The 23075-nt window shown below is 47.9% G+C and overlaps 1 protein-coding gene across 5 annotated transcripts in view; it reads left to right on the top strand.

The window, feature by feature from the left end:
* MFAP3 (microfibril associated protein 3) overlaps positions 1-23075 on the top strand; it is a 31929-nt gene that overhangs the window by 3420 nt on the left and 5434 nt on the right. For 3 of the 5 annotated variants that reach the window (XM_088475677.1, XM_088475679.1, XM_088475678.1), the window contains exons 2-3: positions 8573-8733; positions 22033-22449. In XM_088475677.1, the coding sequence (XP_088331803.1) occupies positions 22155-22449 (295 nt within the window). In that variant the 5' untranslated portion in view covers positions 8573-8733; positions 22033-22154. Of the gene's footprint in view, positions 1-3554; positions 3630-8572; positions 8734-22032; positions 22450-23075 lie in introns of those variants that run through there. The other 2 variants (XM_088475680.1, XM_088475681.1) reach the window with 2 other exon arrangements.

Here is a 23075-nt window from a genome sequence, read left to right as displayed (position 1 = left end):
TTCAGACTCCGTTTACACTGCAACTTGACCCGGGTTTGCCCCGTTCACACTGAACCCGGGTAATCCCTGCTTTTCTCTATAGAAGTCATTAAAAATGGTCTGTTTTAAGGTCTGACTAAGATGGTCACAAAAGGCAACAAAAGAGAGGGGTGGGGACTGATTACAGCTTTGCTACAGGTTGCTGTTCTGGCTGTGGCAGGCTGTGTATCAGCCTGCGTTTGTGGCTGCTGGTCAGGCTGTGGTGCAGGCTGCAGTTCTGGCTATGGCAGGCTGTGTGCCTGCCTGCTTTTGTGGCTGCTGGTCAGGCTGCTGTGGTGCAGGAGGTTAGACAGGCAAGCGATGGCTTCATGTGCATCTCTCTGCAGGGCACTGACAAATTACATCATCTGCCAGTTATGCGTCTAGGGTGCACACGCAGCCGTGTGTAATCCACAGGGCGAGACGCGCGTCACCCACTGATGCAATGTGCGTGTCATGCTGAGCGCGCACGACTGACTTGTTTGGACCCATGCTGTTCTATTACTTTTGGATTGCTGTACCTTGAAAATGGTCTCTGTTTAGACCGAAACGTCGGTAATCTTACTTATGTAGCAACCGTGAATAATTAACCTGCTGCCTCAATTAAACAAGTTGACTTTCTTTTCTATGGTGAGTGCCCTCATTCCGCTTTCTATTGTGTGTGGTATCGAAGTATATGATTGATCTGGCCTTTTGACCTGAGGAGGAGCACCCCTGTTTATTATTTGGCCTCTGTGATGATGTGAGTGCAGATATAAAATATATATGTGTGTATATGTGTGTGTGTACTGATCCTGTTTATATTGTGGAAATATTATCTGCCGGAATCTCCGATCTGATTTATTCAGAAATTTTTATTATAATTTTACATTGTATTTATTCATCCCCCCTGGTAGTTTCCTTAGCATTTAGCGTAACCTTTTTTTGACATTTAACAACCCCTTTTGACTATATCGATTATTGATTAGTACAGTGTTATACCACTTTTACACCGGAGCTAAAACCCGGGTTTTTGAAGGGTTAACCCGGGCAGCTCCCTGGTGTAAAAGGGGAGAGAGTTGGATCGCCGGGTCGAGTGACCCAGCAATCCAACCCAGGTAACTAGCAGGGTTTAACACGGGCGTAGCCCGTGAAACCCTGCTGTGAGAACAGCGCACTCCGGGTCACGATGACCTGGAGTGCGCTGCTAGCCGGCCGATTGGTCCGGCTTCAGTGGCGCTTGGAGATGACGTCATCCCCAAGCGACCACTTTCACTCCGCAAAACCCGGGTCTATGCAGACCCCACTGCGGTGTGAGCGGCGCCGACTCGGGAATATCCCGAGTCGGCGCTGGCAAAATTCCGGGTCTGATCCGGATAGGAACTTTGTTCCAACTCCGGGTCAGACCCGGAATTTAGGTGGAAAAGGGGTATTAGTTTCATTTTAATCTTTATCCATATTTGTTTTATTTGACATTTTCTTTTGCTATATCTACAGTCTCCTCTTTATTCTCACATGTTCCTTTATCTTCCCTTGTACTCATTCTAACAACTGCGATATCGTTAGCGGTGGGACCCGGAGAGGGTGCCGGCATTGATAAGTGCATTGACACTTGCTGATGCCGGCAACGACAAACGATGGCAGGGGGGGACAGGGCCATGCTGCATTCGGGAACAGTATGGCATCACTAACGATATATCCACAGATTGGACTGAGTGTACAGACGACTGAGGATATCGTTAACGACCTGCGGGAGCGTGCATTATTCATTGCATAGTGCGTACACACTGGACGATTTGAGCAATATATCGTTCAAATATGAGGTTATCGTTCATATAGTTTAAAAAAAAAATCGCCCAGTGTGTATGGGACTTTACTGAATCTTGGTAAAAACCATTAGTATTCCGCCAAATCCAGAATCAAGCCCTAGATCTGGTGCAGTCCTCAATGCTGATAGATTTACAAGGTATTGCTGCTCACAGTGCTGGGGTCAGGGGTCTCATTCTGACCAGGGCACTATCTAGGTGGCTCTTTTCACAGCTTGGTAATATGAATGGCACTATATAAATTATCAATAAAAATAATTAGTAAAGCCCAGTGCAGAAAAGTGTGTTACACTGGCTGTGCACATACTGCCTGTACAGACTAACACATAACATTGCACATTTCCATATAAAGTGCAGTGAGATTAAGGGTAATGTGTGCACCCGATATTTGGAGCTTAGGGGTCCCAACATACGGCCGGTGCAATTTTATGTGTATTTTAGCCAATGTAATAAGAACATAGAAATGTAAGATAGTGGCACTGGGCACAGAGGGCGTCCCCTCATTCTCAGCATTAGTTTGAGACATTAAAGAAGCACAAGTGAGCAGGTTGTTGAATGGTCATTACTCAGCGCTGTGCAGAGGACGCTCACCTACACTGGTGACAGCTCATTGCTATGTATTATCATATTATCAGTCTGAACGGTTACAGCATGTAATAATTTATAACATACCCAGTCTGCCTTACATACACAATAACTTGGTGTTAACAAAATATAGAATACACTGGTAACTGGCTGTGTGTGTGTGTTTGTATGTATATATATATATTATATATATATATATATAGTGATGTGCGGTGAGGTATATAGGCATTATACAAAGGTGCAGCAGTATATAGTGATGGAAATTTGGGATGTTATGATCAGGCATGTGCTGAAAAGGTAATGCGGGGAGGCAGTGCCTCACCTGCCATACACTATTTACTCCAGAGTTTTGACTATATAAATGATTAGAATAATACTAAGAAAATATTTATATTTTTTTTCTTTTAACTTTTATAGTCAAAACTGTGGAGTATACCCAAGTATGACGGGAAAGGCTCTGCCTCACATCACATCACTGATAATATATATATATATATATACTATATATATATATATTGCTTGCATGACAGAGTACAGCACACAGCGCTGGGAGACGGTCCCCATTCCTGTATGTAGCATATGGTAGGGGGCGCCCTGCGCTCGGTGTGACGTTACCTGGTCGGAGGTTCCCGTGCTGATGACGTCACGCAGGATGGATGCCACCCGCCGCCGCCACGTCAGTGACAGCTCCTGAAACGGACACCGGGGGGCGGGGCAGCCAGGTCCTCCCGGAAGTGATCTGTCACCGGGCGAGCACTTCCGGGCCGAGGAGGATCTGGGCAAGAGAGACGATGACCGGGAGTGGGAGAGGAACACGGTAATTACATACGCAGAGATTATGGGATTGTATCCTGTCCCTGCTCTCACAGCCGGCCCCTGTACTGAGAAATAGCCGCACCTGGCGCGGGGTATCGGTGAAAGTTGGACCGGACCAGCTCCTTGCTGCTATATAATGCGATTGCCTGTCCGGGGAGGTGTGTAGTGATGGGGCTGTCACCGGGGAGCCGGAAGAGGGTGAGATCACAGCCTGCTCCCTGTACGCTGCTGCTTCCGGACTGCCAGCCCTGCTCTGAAGCGTTGTCTGTGCGCTTCTGTCACCCGGGGGACACTGTGGCAGAGGTCACATACAGGCTCGTCTCCTACCTACCCCGGTGATGACTACTGCTGCCCCCGTACCGGACAGAGCTGGGAGGAGGAGGGGGGGCAGATATTTGGCATTTTGTATGTATTCCATATAATCATTAATAAATATTCATGGTGGGAGGGTTTAGCCCTAAGCTGAGTGATTAGGAATGCCATTGCCAGTCACATTTTTAAAGATTAAAAAAAAATCCCCTCCATTTATTGTGCAGAATGTTCCACAATTGTACTTTTTACTATTTTAGTCATCAATTCTGGTAGACGGAATGTGGCCCAGACCACCTTATACAGCCATTCCGGATGCCGACACAGGGCACATACCACCTTATGCAACCATTCTGGGTGCCGACACAGGACACATACCTTATGCAGCCATTCCCGGATGCCGACACAGGACACATACCACCTTATTCAGCCATTCTGGGTGCTGGAACGGGGCATAGCCGACCATCTATGGCCTTCCGGGTGACGGACAAGGGTGCCGACCACCGTAGATAGCCATTCAAGGTGCCGCAATGGGGCGCAGACCACCCTAAGATAGCTGTTCCGGGTGCCAGAATGGGGTGCAGACTACCTGAGAGAACTGTTTTGGGTGCCTGAATGGGGTGCAGGTCACCTTAGGGTGGTCTGCACCCCATTCCGGCACGACTATTTAAGATATCCTTTCTGGGTGCCGGAATGGGGTACAAGTCAGCTTAGATAGCCAGAATGGGCTGCAGACACCTAAGATAGCCAGAAATGGGTGCCGGAATGGGGCGCAGGCTACCTGAGATAATAATTTTGGTTACCTGAACGAAGTACAGGTCATCTTAGATAGCCGTTCCGGGTGTCGGAATGGGGTGCGGACCACTTAAGATAGCCCTTCTGGGTGCTGGAATGGGGTGCAGGTCACCTAAGATAACAATGGGGACACAGACTACCTGAGATAAGTTTCGGGGCCTGACCGAAGTGCAGGTCACCTTAGATAGCCGTTCCGGGTGCTGGCCCCCGGAATGGCTATCTAAGGTGGCCTGTTTCCTCTTCCAGGGACCTTGAATGGCTATCTTAGGTGGTCTGTACGGCTGGCTATGGTAATCAGCGCCCTGAACGGCTGACTATGGTAGCCTGTGCTCTGTTCCAGCACCTGGGATGGCTGCCTAAAATGGTCAGCGCCATGTTCTGGCACCTAAAACTGCTATCTTAGGTGGTCTGCACCCCGTTCTGGGGGTGATAGACTTTCTAAGGAACGACTTTCTAAGGTCTGCGCCCCATTCCGGCCCCCAGAATGGCTATCTAAAGTGCCTGCTTCCTGGTCCAGCACCTTGAATGGCTATCTTAGGTGGTCTGTACGGCTGGCTATTGCAGTTGGCACCCTGAACGGCTGGCTATGGTAGTCTGTGCTCTGGTTCCGGCACCCGGGATGGCTGGCTAAAGTGGTCAGCGCCACGTTCCGGCTCCCCTGAACGGCTGGTAAGGTGTTCTGGCTATCTAGAATGGTCTGTGCTCTGGCCCTGATTCAGAGCCGGACGCTCTGACAGAGCACTCGCTCTGAATCAGGGCCGTCCTTCCTGACTTTAGAGCGGCCTCCTGGCCGCTCGCATTGCTGTGGGTGGTGAGTGGCCAAAAAGATGGTTGCGATGGTCAAGACCATCGCGACCATCGGCTTGCGACGAGACCCTTGTGGTAGGGTCTCGTCTGCCGCAAGCCCTGGAGTGCTTTCGGCTGTATCAGAGCCGAGAGCACTCCCACTGACATCACTTCTGGCCAGCCACGCCCACCAAAGGGGCGTGCTGTCACTCACCATCGACAGCACGCCCCCTTTGTAGCGAGACCCGGAGCGACGGCTTGGCCGTCGCTATCCGGGTCTCGCGCATGATGCGCACCACGGAGCCGGCTCCTCATGCGCACTGGGCCCAACATCGACCCGCTTCTCAGCGCTCGCGAGCGGGTCTAAATCAGGCCCTCTGTTCCTTCACCCTGAATGGCTATCTAAGGCTGTCTGTGCCTCATTCCGACACCCGGAACAGCTATCTAAGGTGGTCTGCAGCCCATTTTGGCACTATGAACGGCTTGCTGAGGTGGTCAGTGTCCCATTCCGTCACCCTGAATGGCTGGCTATGGTGGTCAGGTTCTGGCACCCTGAACAGCTGGATAAGGTGTTCTGGCTATCTAGAATGGTCTGTGCCCTGTTCCTGCACCCAAAATGGCTATCTAAGGCTGTCTGTGTCCCATTCCGGCACCCCGAACAGCTGTCTAAGGTGGTCTGCAGCCTGTGCCGGCACTATGAGCAGCTTGCTGAGGTGGTCAGTGTCCCGTTCCGGCACCCTGAATGGCTGGCTATGGTAGTCAGCGCCCTGTTCCGGCACTCGGGACGGCTGACTAAAGTGGTCAGCACCACCCTAAATAGTTTGATATTGTGTCCTGTTCCGGTACCCAGAACAGCTCTCTTACATGGTCAGCTGTACCCGTTCTGGCTATCTAAGGTGACCTGCACCCGGAACGACTTTCTAAGGTGGTCTGCGCCCCGTTCTGTCCCCTGGAATGGCTATCTAAGATGGCCTGCTCCCTGTTCCAGCACCTTGAACTGCTATCTTAGGTGGTCTGCTCCCCATTCCGACACCCTGAACGGCTATCTAAGGCTGTGCCCGTATTCGGGCCCCCAGATCGGTTATCTAAGGTGGTAAGCACCCCGTTCCAGCACCCTGAATGGTTGGCTATGGTAGTCTGTGCCCTGTTCAGGCACCCTGAATGGCTGAGTTGGTCTGCATCCTATTCCGGCACCCAAACCAGCTATCTTAGGTGTTCTGCGTCCCGTTCCAGCACCCGGAACGTCTATCTAAGGTGGTTTGCACCACGTTCCGGCACCATCAATGGCTATCTATGGTGGCTTGCACTCCATTATGCAGTCCTGGATACCCCTTTTACACCAAAATCCCGGGTCCGACCCTGGAATTTGAACACTGGTCAATCCCGGGTCGAACTCGGCTTCAGACTCCGTTTACACTGCAACTTGACCCGGGTTTGCCCCGTTCACACTGAACCCGGGTAATCCCTGCTTTTCTCTATAGAAGTCATTAAAAATGGTCTGTTTTAAGGTCTGACTAAGATGGTCACAAAAGGCAACAAAAGAGAGGGGTGGGGACTGATTACAGCTTTGCTACAGGTTGCTGTTCTGGCTGTGGCAGGCTGTGTATCAGCCTGCGTTTGTGGCTGCTGGTCAGGCTGTGGTGCAGGCTGCAGTTCTGGCTATGGCAGGCTGTGTGCCTGCCTGCTTTTGTGGCTGCTGGTCAGGCTGCTGTGGTGCAGGAGGTTAGACAGGCAAGCGATGGCTTCATGTGCATCTCTCTGCAGGGCACTGACAAATTACATCATCTGCCAGTTATGCGTCTAGGGTGCACACGCAGCCGTGTGTAATCCACAGGGCGAGACGCGCGTCACCCACTGATGCAATGTGCGTGTCATGCTGAGCGCGCACGACTGACTTGTTTGGACCCATGCTGTTCTATTACTTTTGGATTGCTGTACCTTGAAAATGGTCTCTGTTTAGACCGAAACGTCGGTAATCTTACTTATGTAGCAACCGTGAATAATTAACCTGCTGCCTCAATTAAACAAGTTGACTTTCTTTTCTATGGTGAGTGCCCTCATTCCGCTTTCTATTGTGTGTGGTATCGAAGTATATGATTGATCTGGCCTTTTGACCTGAGGAGGAGCACCCCTGTTTATTATTTGGCCTCTGTGATGATGTGAGTGCAGATATAAAATATATATGTGTGTATATGTGTGTGTGTACTGATCCTGTTTATATTGTGGAAATATTATCTGCCGGAATCTCCGATCTGATTTATTCAGAAATTTTTATTATAATTTTACATTGTATTTATTCATCCCCCCTGGTAGTTTCCTTAGCATTTAGCGTAACCTTTTTTTGACATTTAACAACCCCTTTTGACTATATCGATTATTGATTAGTACAGTGTTATACCACTTTTACACCGGAGCTAAAACCCGGGTTTTTGAAGGGTTAACCCGGGCAGCTCCCTGGTGTAAAAGGGGAGAGAGTTGGATCGCCGGGTCGAGTGACCCAGCAATCCAACCCAGGTAACTAGCAGGGTTTAACACGGGCGTAGCCCGTGAAACCCTGCTGTGAGAACAGCGCACTCCGGGTCACGATGACCTGGAGTGCGCTGCTAGCCGGCCGATTGGTCCGGCTTCAGTGGCGCTTGGAGATGACGTCATCCCCAAGCGACCACTTTCACTCCGCAAAACCCGGGTCTATGCAGACCCCACTGCGGTGTGAGCGGCGCCGACTCGGGAATATCCCGAGTCGGCGCTGGCAAAATTCCGGGTCTGATCCGGATAGGAACTTTGTTCCAACTCCGGGTCAGACCCGGAATTTAGGTGGAAAAGGGGTATTAGTTTCATTTTAATCTTTATCCATATTTGTTTTATTTGACATTTTCTTTTGCTATATCTACAGTCTCCTCTTTATTCTCACATGTTCCTTTATCTTCCCTTGTACTCATTCTAACAACTGCCATGCTTCATTTTTTAGCCTTTCCTCCTTTAATGACCTCATTATTCATTCTGGTAGGGTTCTTATTTCTGTCACACTCTTTAGCGTCACAGCACACACTAGATCAACTTCACGTATCACTTTTTTCTACATGTCCTTTTGTCCACACTTCATTCATTCACCTATTTCTTGCATCACTTAATTTTCTAGCACTCTTCATCTTTTTTTCACTTATTAGTTTCAGAGTCGCTCATTCACTTCGTTTTTTCACACTCCATCCATTTATTTATCCTCATTTTCATACACACGGTCACATCATTCCAATAACATTCACTCAAGTTTTCAGTATCTACACTAGAATCTTGCAACATATTTCTGTTCTCTGTTTCTATTTTATGTTCGTCTTTCTTTCCATCTCTGCTTCTTTGGCAGGTTCTCATACAATCAGGCGCCGGGTGGAAGCTCTTCTTTTAAACTTTTTAATCACAATGAGTTTTATCACATACTTTTGTATTCTTATTCACTACAGGGCCAGCTCCACCCCGCCAGAAAGCGTCCCGGGTAGCCACGACAACCCAGCGCTGACAGCGCGTGACGTCACTAGTCCGCGACCTCGGGAGCCCCGGTAATCAGACGGAGCAGCTGGCCTTGTTCATGCACGCAGCGGGTGTTAACTTCTCTCTATTTAAGGTATGTTACTTAGATTTGCACTTGTTCACACCTTGACAAAGGAGCTCAGTGCTCCGAAACGTTGGTTTTTTGATAATGTGACACCATTTAATATGTGTGTGTGTGTGTGTGTGTGTGTGTGTATGTATGTATGTATGTATGTATGTACTGATCCTGTTTATATTGTGGAAATATTATCTGCAGGAATCTCCGATCTGATTTAGTCAGAAATTAAACATCATTTTGCAGGAAAAGAGAGGTTCCAGGTAATCTATTGGGTGTTTAAATTGCAGTTTGGATAATACAGTTTTATAAATAAAATTCAGGCACCCAAAACAGTTATTTCAGGTAGTCTGCGCCCCATTCCGGCACCCAAAACGGCTATCATAGGTAGTCTGCGCCCCATTCCGGCACCTAGAACGGCTATCTTAGGTGGTCTGCATCCCATTCCAGGCACCCGGAATGGCTATCTAAGGTGACCTGTACTGCATTCAGGTAACCAAAACTGTTATCTCAGGTAGTCTGCACCCCATCCCAGCACACAGAATGGCTATCTTAGGTGGCCTGCGCCCCATCTGGCTATCTAAGCTGACCTGCACCCCATACCGGCACCCGGAAAGGATATCTTAGGTGGTTTGTGCCCCATTCCGGCACCTTGAATGGCTATCTACGGTGGGCGGAACCCCAGTCCTCCACCTGGAAGGCCATCTATGGTGGGCTATACCCCGTTCCAGCACCCAGAATGGCTGAATAAGGTAGTATTTGCCCTGTGTTGGCATCCAGAATGGCTGAATAAGGTAGTATTTGCCCTGTGTTGGCATCCAGAATGGCTGTATAAGGTAGTATGTGCCCTGTGTTGGCATCCGGAATGGCTGTATAAGGTGGTCTGGGCCACATTCCGTCTACCAGAATTGATGACTAAAATAGTAAAAAGTTCTATTGTGGAACATTCTGCACAATAAATGGTGTTTTTTTTATTTATTTTTTTAATCTTTAAAAATGTGACTGGCATTCCTAATCACTCAGTTTAGGGCTACACTCTTTAACCTCCCACCATTAATATTTATTAGTGATTATATGTAATGCATACATACAAATGCCAAATATCTGACCAAACCCCCCTCCCCTCCCAGGTCTGTCCAGTTTGGGGGCAGCAGTAGCCATCACCGGGGGTAGGTAGGAGACGAGCCTGTATGTGACCTCTCCCACAGTGTCCCCCGGGTGACAGAAGCGCACAGACAGCGCTTCAGAGCAGGGCTGGCAGTCCAGGACCAGCAGAAGCAGCAGCGTGCGGGGAGCCGGCTGTGATCTCACCCTCCCCGGTGACAGCCCATCACTACACACTTCCCAGACGGGCATCACATTATACAGCTCCTTAGCTGCAGAGATAGCAGCAAGGAGCTGGTCCGGTCCGGCGTTCCGGGCAGGGAGCCACTGTAATGATCACTCCCTCCCCTGTGACAGGCTGACACCCCCCCCCCGGACAAGCACGCTTAAACAGCTCCTCAGTGACAGAGGTCGCTGCAGGGAGCAGGTCCGGTCCGGCGTTCCGGAATCGCGTCCGGTCCGGCTTTCACCGATACCCCTTGGCGGGGGTGTCTTATGCCGTGTTCTCAGCTGTCAGTGCTCTTACCCTATCAGCCTCTACTAACAGAAGCAAATGCTCTTAACTGCTCATTCTTGAGCTACGGGTAATGTGCTTTTACTCGCTCAGCCTTGAGCTACAGGTGGCAATGCTTTTACCTGCTTATCCTCTAACTACATGTAATAGTGCTCTTAGATACTCAGCCTCTCACTGCAGGTAACTGCTCTTACCCACTCAGTCTCTAACTAAAGATATGAGTGCTCTTACCAACTTAGCCTATAACTACAGTTAATAGTGCTCTTACCTGCTCTGCCTCTAACTACAGGTAACAGTGCTCTTACCTGCTCAGCCTCTAATTACATATTACGGTGCTCTTATTCATTCAGCCTCTAATTACAGTTGATAGTTTTCATACCCACTCAGCCTCTGACTACAACAGGTAACAGAGCTTTTATCCACTTAGCCTCTAACTACAGGTGACAGTGCTCAGCTCTCTTACCTGCTCAGCCTTGAGCTACAAGTAACGTGCTTTTACCCGCACAGCCTTGAGCTACAGGTGACACTGCTCTTACCTGCTTTACCTCTAACTACAGGTAATAGTGCTCTTAGACACTCAGGGCCCCACTTAACAAGGTATTTTTTGTTTAGTATAACTGTGATACAAATGAAAAATTCACTGGTATTTACCAATACTTACCCCTCCGGCGTGGTCCCACGAAGTTCTCTTCGTCTGCGGGGTCCTCCAATTAGCTGCTGCCTGGAAGGCTTCGCTGAAGCCGGAAAGGCACCGCCCGTCCCCATTGCTATCAATGGGGACTACATCGCTCTCGCCATCTAAAGATGGCGAGAACGATGCTGGGACAAACAGTGGTAATCTTAGATTACTGCTGTTTGTTAAATCCACAAAGGAAGTCATAACCCCTTTGGGATCTAGCTGCAGGTAACTGATCTTACCCACTCAGCTTCTAACTACAGGTATGGTTGCTCTTATCCACTCAATCTCAACTAAAGATGTGTGCTCTTACCAACTTGTCTTATAACACAAGTTAATAGTGCTCTTACCTGCTCCGCCTCTAACTGCAGGTGAAGAACTTTTGCTCATCCTCTAGTTAAATGCTCTTATCCACTCAGCATCTAAAAGCTGATGAAGGTGGTCTTATCTGCTCATGTACTAGCTACAGGTGAAGGTGCTCTCAGTCAGATGCGATGAAAGGGCCATATTCAATTACAGGTGAAAAGCCCTTTTCGCCTGTTTTTTTGAGAATATTTTGCCTAAAAAAATTTCGCCAAATTTAATTCCAGGACAATTTCGCCTAAGCGGAGACTCGATGCATTGAATTCTCCAAAAAAGATTCTCCAATCAGTAGCAGGTGAAAAGAAGTGCAAAATCTTTATTTTGGGGTGCAAATGTGGGGAAACGACTCAGAACCCTTGGGGCTGCCCCCCAAAGGACAAATCTGCAAAAAAACCTAAGAACACCCCCATACATGTCATTTTTGGGGTAAAAAATGCAAAAAGTGGGGGGACAAGCATAAAAACTAGTGAAATAGGCTTCTTGGGGTGCTGCAAGTATGGGTCAGGTGTTTTTGGGATTGCAGGTGCATGCAGCACCTGCAAAGTTCACTTTAGACACATAAAAACATGCTAGCACCCATTTTCAATACCCCAAATTTGACAGGAATACTTATTTTCACCAAAAAATACTGCTGAATGCTATTCTTCACCACTTTTACAAAGACGCTAATAGCAAGCAATTTATACAACTTAAGTACGCAAAATAGCTTTATTAGGGCTATTAGTACACATCTATATTGATTTCCTATGTTTGTGCATCTTTTTCTGGGGTACAGACTGATTTCCCCAATTCTTTCAGTACTTTTCGCCGGTTCCGCATTTGCCTAATCCCGTTTTCGCCTGTTTTGCAATTGAATCAGGCGAAAAGCAGGGACGATTTCACCTCTGAAACAGGCGAATGAGGCGAAAAGTCGGACAGGCGAAGATGTTCTGACTTTTCGTATCTAATTGAATACCTCTCAAAGTCTACTAGATTTACTGACCAGACAAATTATTATGATCCCATCTCTCATTACCACCTCCAAGACTTCTCCTGTGATAGTCCTCCAAATCTTTTTAAAAATGAAGTATCTGAGATGGACCAGATATTGACAAGGGAGTAAAAAACTGAACACACTAAGCTTATAAAACATTGAGAATACTAACCAGCGTCTGTAGTGTCACCGTTATTAAGCTTGTTAATACAAAGTATATTAAAATGCGTTTTGACAATAGACAATAGAAAGTACAGACAATAGAAAGTGCAGCGCATTCAGAATTGTTGTCACACAACCTTATATAAATGAATACCATATAAAAACAATAACCTTGATGCCTACCATATCTGCAAACCTATCGCCTAGAAGAATTGTTGGCCTAAATATAGTTTACTGTCAAGAAATGAGCACTAGTGCACAACATGCCTCAGTGATGTTACTAGTAACGTAACAGGCTGCATTTCAATGTTGTGTCAGTCAATATTATGACTGACACCATAGAGACCGTTATTTGTTTATCCTCCACAGGTACATTGAAAAATCTATACATCAAATATATAAATCAAGCGCTCAGTCACAGAGGTAATGCAAATCCATTAGAAGTCAGATGTATTGAAATAAATCTTTATCAGACAATAAAATAAAATGATTCCTTCATGTAAACCTTTTGCAACACACGGGTACCCCTTCTGTCAACAGCACCTCAAAAAAATCATAACCTTGAATCTCCCATAATGAAGTACCGTCACTTTTATTAAATCATTGGCGTAGTAGACATTGGGTAAATAAATTTCAGGAGAAAAGTGGTGTGTACAGCAAAAAAAACTTTTTAGAAAGGCAAAGTGATAAGCACCAGGGGCGATATTGCTACCCCAAAAGCAGTTCAGCCTCCTTCTGTTGTTACAGGTCCCTTCACTGGTCCTTAGTGGTAGCAGTTCCCACAAATAAACACCAACGCGTTTCAACTTGTAAGTCTTTGCCGAGGTATGCCTCTGTGCACTGGAGGTCTGTATTTCTAGGGATACTAATTACCACACCCCCTTCCTGTGTATGGGGTGGGACTCCCTCAAATCATGTATTAAGTACCTAATTAAAAGATATTTCTACTTCAGGGTCCATAGGGGGTCCACAGGGTTGACCTTGGGGTATAGGTTGGGAACCAAATCCGGGCACCACGCAGTTAAAGCTTTTAGCTCCCAGGATGCACTTGGGTCCACTCTCCCTATAACCCCACCCCCAAGCCAGAATCACCTCAGTTTAAGTTGGTGCCCGGCCGGAGTCGGGCCACCGTTAGCGCAGGGGGAGCTGATTAGCAGCCCCTAAGCTTATTTTATTTTTTTAGGGACGTTTTTATTTTTACTTTGGACTCTTCAGAGCGGCAGCGTCGGACTGTCCATAGGACGTCTAAGCTGCCGCTCCGTCACCCCATTGGCGCTGAGACGCCAGTACAGATCTGGGGATCTCAGCGGGACCCCAGAGTTTGTACTAGCCGGACTCTGTGGGCGCCCAGGACTGCTGCCGGATCCACGGGGAGCAGGTAAGGTCGCGGTGATCCGCTCATCTCAAATGTAGTGCTCTGCCTCCGGTCTCTGGAGACAGACCGGAGGCGCAGGCAGTGGCGGCGGGCTCCCCCATACCCCATGTGTCCACTAGACCACCAGGTACTTAACGATCGGCGCAGGGAGCCGGCGTCCCGGGGATTAATAGCCGGCCAGGGGAGCAAGCCTTCCCTGTTACAGCGGCTCCTCCCCTCAGCTCAGCGCGCCTTTCATTATAATAGCCTGGCGTTGCTGAGCTGCTTCCTCCGTGGGCCACGTTTCTTCTGAGGCCTCCAGGGGGCCATTTTCTATGTGCAGCAGCAGAGCTCCGGAGATGGCAGTGAGCCCAGTCCCCCTGCGTACCCCCCATTAGGTCAGTGTACACAGCGCTGTAGCCTTCCCAGACACTGAATCTGGGCAGTTGAATGCAGTGACTTAGTGCAGTATATTATATGACATGTTTATGTATATATCTGCATGGTATGTGACTTATGCTAGTGCTGACTGTCTGTACTTTATTCTCTCACCTGTCAGTATATATCTATCCCTTTTCTTTATCTGCCCTAATACAGCTGTACTTAGGGTGGTTCGGAGACCTCACATTTATATACTTGTTAATATTTGTGAGGTTTGTCACATACTGTTGCGTGCTGCACGTTGCCATATTTTAGATGGAACTGTGTGTTGCATACGCTGAAAATGGGTCCCTGCAGCTAATTTTTGGCATAGTCAGGATCAGTATAGCGCTGCTTGATATTTCCGCCAAGATTGGTCAGATATGTCTGACCAGGAGAGAGAGCGTTATACTGCACCCATTTTTACTATCCTGCAAGTCATGTGCTGCAGGTGTTAGTGCGGAGGATTTGACTCAAAGGGTTCTGTATGTGGCGTCATCTGGTGCCGGCTCCTTTCACGACCCCCTTGGGCGGTTTGTTTTCTCGGGATCCTCTCAATTGCGGATCGCCGAGCGGGCCCCATTGTTGTACCTCACTTGGGGTTACTTCACCATACTGCCCCTTTTCATCTCAGGGTATCTCGCAGTTTCTTGCACTCTTCCCCTGTGACACAGACTACCGCTCCCTGCAGGGGTTTTTCGCAGTATATGAATTCCCCCTGGTGCCACAATAGTCTGTCATTCCCCTTGCAGGGATTACCACAGGATGTCGTTTTCTACGAAACGCAAATTGGCGTGGTTGACGCCCTGTGGTTACTTCCCAGTTGGCTCTGCGTGAACTGGTTACTGTTTTGGGCTCTTTCCCTCTTACACGGGCATGCCTTCGGGTTCCCTGTTGCTGACTAGCAGGTGGATCGCATGGCGGGACTCTGGCTGTTGCCAGATACGAGGTATTACAACAGTGTTTGGCCTCCTGTCCCAAATTCCCTGAGGGTCATCCTGGGGTGGATGGGCGTGTTACTCATCTGATTACAGACGTTACTACGCCTCCCATTCCTGCGTGGTCGGATTCTTCGGATCCGTAGGTGGTAACTCTGCCTGAAATCAGTATACTCGCTTCCAGGGGTTGTTACCCATCCTACCATGGCTATAGCATGGTTGGTTAATACTATTGCATACTGAGCTGACACATTTGTAACGTTTGGGGTTCAAATGTATTTGGTCGCTCACATAATATATGCAGTTGTCATAGGTGGAAATGCCTATATTGGATACCAGTCTCTGAACTTTCAGAGTTCCGGCTGCGACTGTATCCTCCGTAATACCCTATGGCTGCGCTCGGGGAATGCAGAGGTGCAGATACCATCTATAGGGTAGATCTTGTTTGGTCCTGACCTTGACAAGATTGTAATAACAATGGCAGTATTACTAACGACAAGTTTACCGCCTTCAGCTATGCCCACTACAAGGCCTCAGACTAAGTCTGTTAAGTCTTTTTGTCCTCTGGGACAGCCTAAAGGTCTGTTTCTTCGTAGACTTTCGGCCTCTACAAGGGCCGACATATTCAGTACCGAGCAGGCCTGGACTGCCAGACGATCCTGCTTCTGAACCTACGGATATATCTTCAGCCTGACGAGACAGGCCTACCACTGGGAGATACCGATTTTCTCAGTTCGCCCGGTACTAGTGTCGGGTTGCCGCGGCTACGTGGGTAGGAGGGTACGTCCTCTCTCTGCTCAGACGGCCTCTTTACATGCGCGGGCCCTTATTCAGACCCGAACAGGGCCTTACAAATCCAGAAAGCTATACAGTGGTTGCGGTAAGCGGAGCTAATTAGGCCATCCCCACTTTCTCAGCGAGGGACTGGTTGTTCTATTTTCTTTCTCGTGCGGTGGCTGAATGATCCTCTTTGGCCTATTCTCTGTCTCAATTCCCTGAACCAGTTCCTAAAGCTACCTGGGCTCAGGAGGCAATCCCTATGCTCCAACATAGTATGTTTGGAACCTGGGGACTTTATGGTATCACTGGGATATCCAGGACGCGTGCCTACAGGTACTTACAGAGACCTTTCATCAGCATGGACTCAGGTTTGCTGTATCACAGCAACACTTACAATTTTTCGGGCTCTGCCTGTTGGGACTGTCCTCAGCCCCACAGGGGGTTTACCAGCGTTTTGGATTTTCTCACAGTTCTCCTGTTCAGTATATCCCATTGCTCCTGTACCTGGACGGCCTCCTGCTCTTAGCGGGATCACCGAGGTACTTTACAGCCAGGTCAGGATGACCGTGGCTTCTTCAGGGTGCAGACGTTTTAATCAACGAGGAAAAAGTCCTCCCTGCATCCCTCTCTGGGTATTCTTCATCTAGGAGACAGGTATGTCACAGATTCGGACATAGTCCGAGGGTCTCCTCCCGACCATCTCGGCAGCGTTCGTTTCAAGAGTTCTCCATTGGAAAGCGGGAGTCCTCAGCTGTCACGACGTGCATCCCGGGGACTAGTCTCTTCCCCAAGAGAGGTTTCATCTCCTGGGGAGCAGGGGGGGCCCCCTGAGTTGTCCCTCATGACATTCTGACTTTATCACACTATGGTGTTACAGTCCAGCTCTGGGGATTCTGAAGCAACCTTCAGTGACTCTTTGTCGGTGAAGTGGTCCTTCCACTTTGTGTACCTGTGTTCTCCGGCCTCCCTTCTTCCTCGAGGTCTTTGGAAGTGTTTCAGTCGGGACGAAGATGCTTTCCTGCTGGTGGCTCCTGATTGCCCCAGATGTCAGGGGTACTTGGATTTTCGGAGTCTCTCCATCGATACTCCATTCCTGATGCTTCACTGCCCGGACCTGTTGTCTCAGGGTCCTTGGTTTTGCCTTGGACCTGGGTCGTTCGTCTTTGACTGCGTCCCTACAGTGGTCTCACGACTTCCCTGGCTTTGTCATCGTTGGAATGATTAGAGCACATAGATCAGCTTTTGCTGGGACCTACCACAAACTGTGGCAGCCATAATTCTTATGGTATTGTACTTGTCGATACGATCCTCCGGTGTCCAGGATTTCCAGATATTCTGGCATTCCTTCCGGCTGGCTTGGGTTTCACCCTCGGCCTGGCCTTCCTGACAGTGCGGATCTCTACACTGTCAGTAGGGTTAAGATATGGAATTGCTCCATTCTGGTATCCAGTTCATCCTTTGGAGTGTTTTCTGGATTAATGCCTCCTTTTGTCCTCCCTAGGGACTCCTTGGGAGTTAGTAGTGGTTCTTCGTTCCTTCCGGGGATAGTCAATGGAACCGCTGGTTGTGATAGCCATTACATGGTATATTGCTTAGGCTCTCTCTTTCTCTCAGGGTGTTTATATCAACCAGGAGAGTGTCTGAATTGGGAGCGTTCTCATGTGGTTCCCTCTTCTGGAGGGCATCATGTCAGGGTGTGAGTTGCTCTCGCCCTGTGTTTCTTCTTAAAGTGGTTTTTAGGTTCCATATTCTGGAACTTATGGTACGGCAATTCAGTCCCCAGTCCTCTCGGCTGGTGTGGCCTCATTGACTGTGGTCCGGCCTCTTGGGATTTATGTGATCCGCTCAAGTTCCTTACGGAAATCGGACCCCTTATTGGTAGTCTACGATTTCTGGTTTTCACAGGAATGTATGGCCGGCCTATAACCAAATGTTGGCTGGATGGCCTCGTAGGTCTTCCTCAGGGGCCTACCCATGTGTAGGCCTTTCTGTTGAGGCTTGTTTTTTCTCGGGCCATGTAACCCTCGTGAGCGGCCCGCTGTGGCACCTCGGCTATTTTGCCTTACTAGGTGTCCTGGTGGTCTTCTGTCCACACCTTTTTAAGGTTCTAGGCATTTGTTTCCTTTGCCTCTCAGGATGCTTCCTTTTTGGCGACTGATTCTCCTCTCAGCACAGGAGCGTCCCCACCCTTGGCTGAACTGCTTTGGGACATCCCCAAGGTCAACCCTGTGGACCCCCTATGGACCCTGAAGTAGAAAACAAGAGATATTGTAAGAACTTACCTTTGTTAGCTCTGTTTCTACGAAGTCCATAGGGTCCACAAGGTGCCCGCCCTGACGCACCTGGCTTCATATGGGCTGTGTGGCTGGTCACCGGTTTTCCGTCTCCCATTTCTGAGAGTATGGTTGAATGCTTCAGTTTTCTCTCTCTTTTTCTCTCCTCCCAGGCCTTTGGCTACTTACAAACTGAGGTGCCTCTGGCTTGGGGGTGGGGTTATAGGGAGAGTGGACCCAAGTGCATCCTGGGAACTAAAAGCTTTAACTGCGTGATGCCCGGATTTGGTTCCCAACCTATACCCCAAGGTCAACCCTGTGGATCCTATGGACTTCGTAGAAACAGAGATAACAAAGGTAAGTTCTTACCATATCTCTTGTTTCATATGGGTTGATGTGTACCAGTGTTCTCCCCAGAAAATTCTTCCAGCCGGGTAGCATGAAGAAGTAGCCGGGTGGGGGCCTTCGCAATAATGTTTTAAATGCTGACCTTATGATTTAAACTTGAGATAACATTTTATGTATTAATTCTCCTCTTCTTCTTTAGAGGCCCAGTCGTCTGCAGCTTTTTCATAGACAAAGTCTGTAGGATCTGGTCCCTCTAGTGCACAGGTTCTCAAACTCGGTCCTCGGGACCCCCAAACAGTGCATGTTGTCCATGTCTCCACACTGAATCAAGTTAAATAATTAGCTCCACCTGTGGACCTTTTAAAATTGTCAGTGAGCAATAATTACACCTGTGCACCTGCTGGGTGACCTGCAAAACGTGAACTGTGTGGGGTCCTGAGGACCGAGTTTGAGAACCACTGCTCTAGTGAAATCTTCATCAAGCTATTTAGTGCTGGCACCACAGAATTTTTTTTTTTTTTTTTTAAAGATCTGTTTATTTTGGATTTTCAATAATCAAGTGACAGAAAAAAAAGAAAATGTTACAGAGCTGCACAACCCGACACTCCACCCTCACCCCCCTTCCCACTCCAACGTGCCACGTCCCGTCGCCCAGAACCCTCACTAACGTCACGTATCTTAATTCCCGGCGAACACGAAGGCTTCGATGGGGAAAACGTTGGCGCAGCTTGGCGTCTCATCAATGTCCGCCAGAAACAAGGACACATTGAGGGTGAGCGGGCAACGGCACATGGCGCATTGGGACAGGGGAGACTACCGGGCAGTAAGTTGCGGAATGTGGCGTATTGGGGCAGGGGGAAGTTCCGGGTGGTAACTGTTTCTTGCTGTGCGTTGCGCCCGCAACAAACAGCCTGGGGAGAACACTGTGTACTATATGATAAACCTACCCTCTATAAAAAATACATACTTTAAACCAAAACACCAGTGTTCTAATCCATAAAAATAGCTATGCGTTCCACCTGCTGGAATGCACGCCGGATCCACCGGAAGTGACCAAACATTTTCTACTCCTGCTCCAGTATGTGTTCCAAACACTGGAATGCACCCAGATTCTGCCACCTTGCTTGCCACACGCGCCCTTTGTCCCCCATATGCACTAAAAGCGGTGGAACACACCCAGCTTCTGCCTTCTGGAAATGCAGCTTCCACCTCCTCGACCGGTGTATACCCAATGGTTCCGATATGCATTCCAAGCAGTAGGATGCGAATAATGATTTCTAATGCGCATGCCTATATATCTCCATCACCCGGACTTAGAATAAAAAACTGCGTATTGTAGATTGCAATTCTATGTCCTTTTGTGTCTTAAAATAACATATCACAAACTCCTCCATCAATGGGACCGCTGGTGTGAAAATTGATAACACTGCTATAGCGGTATATATGTGACACATTAATGGTTCATAAAACTTCTTTAAAATATACATACCGTATATACTCGAGTATAAGCCGAGTTTTTCAGCACAAAAAATGTGCTGAAAAAGTACCCCCTCGGCTTATACTCGAGTCAAGTGTAGCGCTGACCGGACGGAGTTCGGTCAGCGCTACACACTGCCAAACACACAGCCGCCGGAGCCGGCAGCTGCGTGTTTGGTGTAATCAGCAGCCGCTGAGAGTCTGTCAGACTCTCAGCGGCTGCTGCTGCTCCCACTGCGGGAGCCATCTTCCGGCTCCCGCAGTGGGTGATGGGAGACACGTCGTCATGACGACGTCTCTCCCATGCAAAGCGGCCGGAGGAGCGGACAGCGGCGGGACCAGGAGCGGGAGTTCAGGTAAGTGATTTTTTTTTTTTATCTTTTCACGTGTCTCTCTCTACTAGGGGGGGGGGGGGACTACCAGGAGGCGATTACTACAGGGGGCACTACCAAGGGGCATTATCAGGGGGCGATTACTACAGGGGGCACTAAAAGGGGGGATTACCACTGGGGGAACTACAAGGGGGGGATTACTACAGGGGGCACAACCAGGGGGGAATTACTACAGGGGGGGATTACTACAGGGGGCACTGAAAGGGGGGATTACCACTGGGGGAACTACCAGGGGAGGATTACTACAGGGGGCACTACCAGTGGGGGATTACTACAGGGGGCACTAAAAGGGGGGATTACTACTGGGGGTACTACCAGGGGGGGGATTACTACTGGAGGCACTGAAAGGGGGGATTACCACTGGGGGCACTACCAGGAGGGATTACTACTGGGGGCACAACCAGGGGGAATTACTACTGGGGGCACTACCAGCTGCTGCCATTTCTCACACTAGGCTTATACTCGACTCAGTAAGTTTTCCCAGTTTTTTGGGGTAAAAGTAGGTACCTCGGCTTATATTCGGGTCGACTTATACTCGAGTATATACGGTACATATTAATTAATGCACTACAATAATGATCATAAAAATTAGATTATAAAAACCATTTTAATTCAAAGTCACTATTCAAGCCATTGAAAAACCTACTATCCCACTCATTCAAGGTACAAAAGTTTTCCACTCACATTGAGGTCTCTGCAGCAGTATTGGGCATATAGTGTTCATTCTAGCACCCTGTCACAACCCTTGCAGTTCCTCTTTCCTACCTGGGGTGGCTCTTCCTGCTCTGGTGCTTCTAGCACACTCAGTTGATGCAACAAACTGCTCAGATACAGACCAGAGTGTGATGGAAGCACCAGAGCAGAGAGCGACCACCTCCCCCCCCCCCCTGGCAGGAAGGAGGAACTGCACAAGTTGTGACAGGTACAGGGATTCCAGAAGAGATTCTGTTCAGCTGAATGTCATACAATTTGGCCACAGTGTTCTCTGTCCCATGTGTGGTTGGTTTTACAACTTCGGGACCATAAGTGACTCGTAAGACTTTTATTGGTGGCCCTATCCTATTTCCGATTGGCCAAGGGTTCCAGTCTGCTGACATTGTTCAATAACTTGTGTACTCCTTCCCACTGTGACAGTTTACTATATAATTGTTTTCGCTGCAAGGAAACCTAAAACACAGAACTTTGTTATTGTGTGATTAACACTCCAGAATTTAATTAAGATGCAAATGATAAAATGAATCTGCAATTGATATAATTAATCTGTAATGAATAAACGTTCACTGAACACTCCTGCATAAATGTAATTATTGGAAGAGGTATTTGAGCACTTTGTATACAGTAACAAAACCATGGCAATGATATTGCTGACATTACATTTACAAGTGGAATCCTGCAGAATCTAGTTTTAGCTGTAGCTCCAGTGTAACTTGTTTTTCACACTACATATTGCGGTTCACGAGTTTTATATAGTAGTTTGTTTTGCTTAACGTAACATAGCTGCCGTTGGTTCAATCCGTCTCTTCTTCTGTTTTGATTTTGGACAGGGAGAACCTACATGAAGATGTTGGAGAAAACCAGGCATCGCCTTTTTAGCAGCCAATAAGCGTTTTCCATTCTTGACATTTAACATTTTGGCTTGGAATATATCCCCGTAACTTATGATCAAATGGAAAGGTCGTCGTCTTTCCTCTCTTCCCTGCCTGTTATCGTCCTGGTGTGCACCGGTCTAGCCGGAGTGCCTTCTACCGCACAGATCTCTCACCAAGAAAATAAAACGCATGCACTACACAATGCTTCCTTGCATGCTCAGCTACAGATCACCACCAGCACTCCAGCACACCGAGATCAGATAGCCAAAGAGGGAAGCAGTACAGTGATAGAGTGTAACCTAAATGCCACTCAGAATGGGGATGTTGTGTGGTTTAATTCCAAAGGACACCCGCTTGGAGAGGTGGAAGGAGGTAATATTATGCATGGTTTTAATACCTTATGGGTAGCGTAATAATTTAATTTTTAACTCTAGATACATTATTTTGAATACAGATTGTTTGACTTACTTATGCCCTCCAGAAAGAAAACACATAGAAGACTGGCTTTTTCATTTTTACTGATACATGGTTACTTATAGTTTTTGTTTTTCACTGCAGCAATTTATAATAGGAGACCACAACAAATAAACTAAAGAAGGATACATAAAGCTGTTACATTCCTATAATGCTGCAAATGTGCAATAACCCACATTGAGCATTGGTGCAAATAAAACCATGCAAAAGAATTGTCTGATAAATACTGCACACTTGCATTTTTACTAAATACACAGAATGAAGATCATAATCTAGATCGGTGGTTCTCAAACTCTGAACTCAGGACGCAGGTCACAATTTCCAGGTCACCCAGCAGGTGCACTGCTGCATTCATTACTCACTGACCCATTTGAAAAGATCCACAGGTGGAGCTAATTATGTCACTTGTGATTCTGTGAGGAGACCTGGAAAACATGCACTGTTTGGGGTCCTGAGGACCGAGTTTGAGAACCTGTGATCTAGATTTCAGAAGCAAGTTAATATAATTTAACCTGTGGTACATG

The sequence above is a fragment of the Taudactylus pleione genome, unplaced genomic scaffold (assembly GCF_031769625.1).
Source record: "Taudactylus pleione unplaced genomic scaffold, aTauple2 ptg000176l, whole genome shotgun sequence".
Lineage (NCBI taxonomy): Eukaryota > Metazoa > Chordata > Amphibia > Anura > Myobatrachidae > Taudactylus > Taudactylus pleione.
This window is presented reverse-complemented; position numbering and strand designations above follow the sequence as displayed.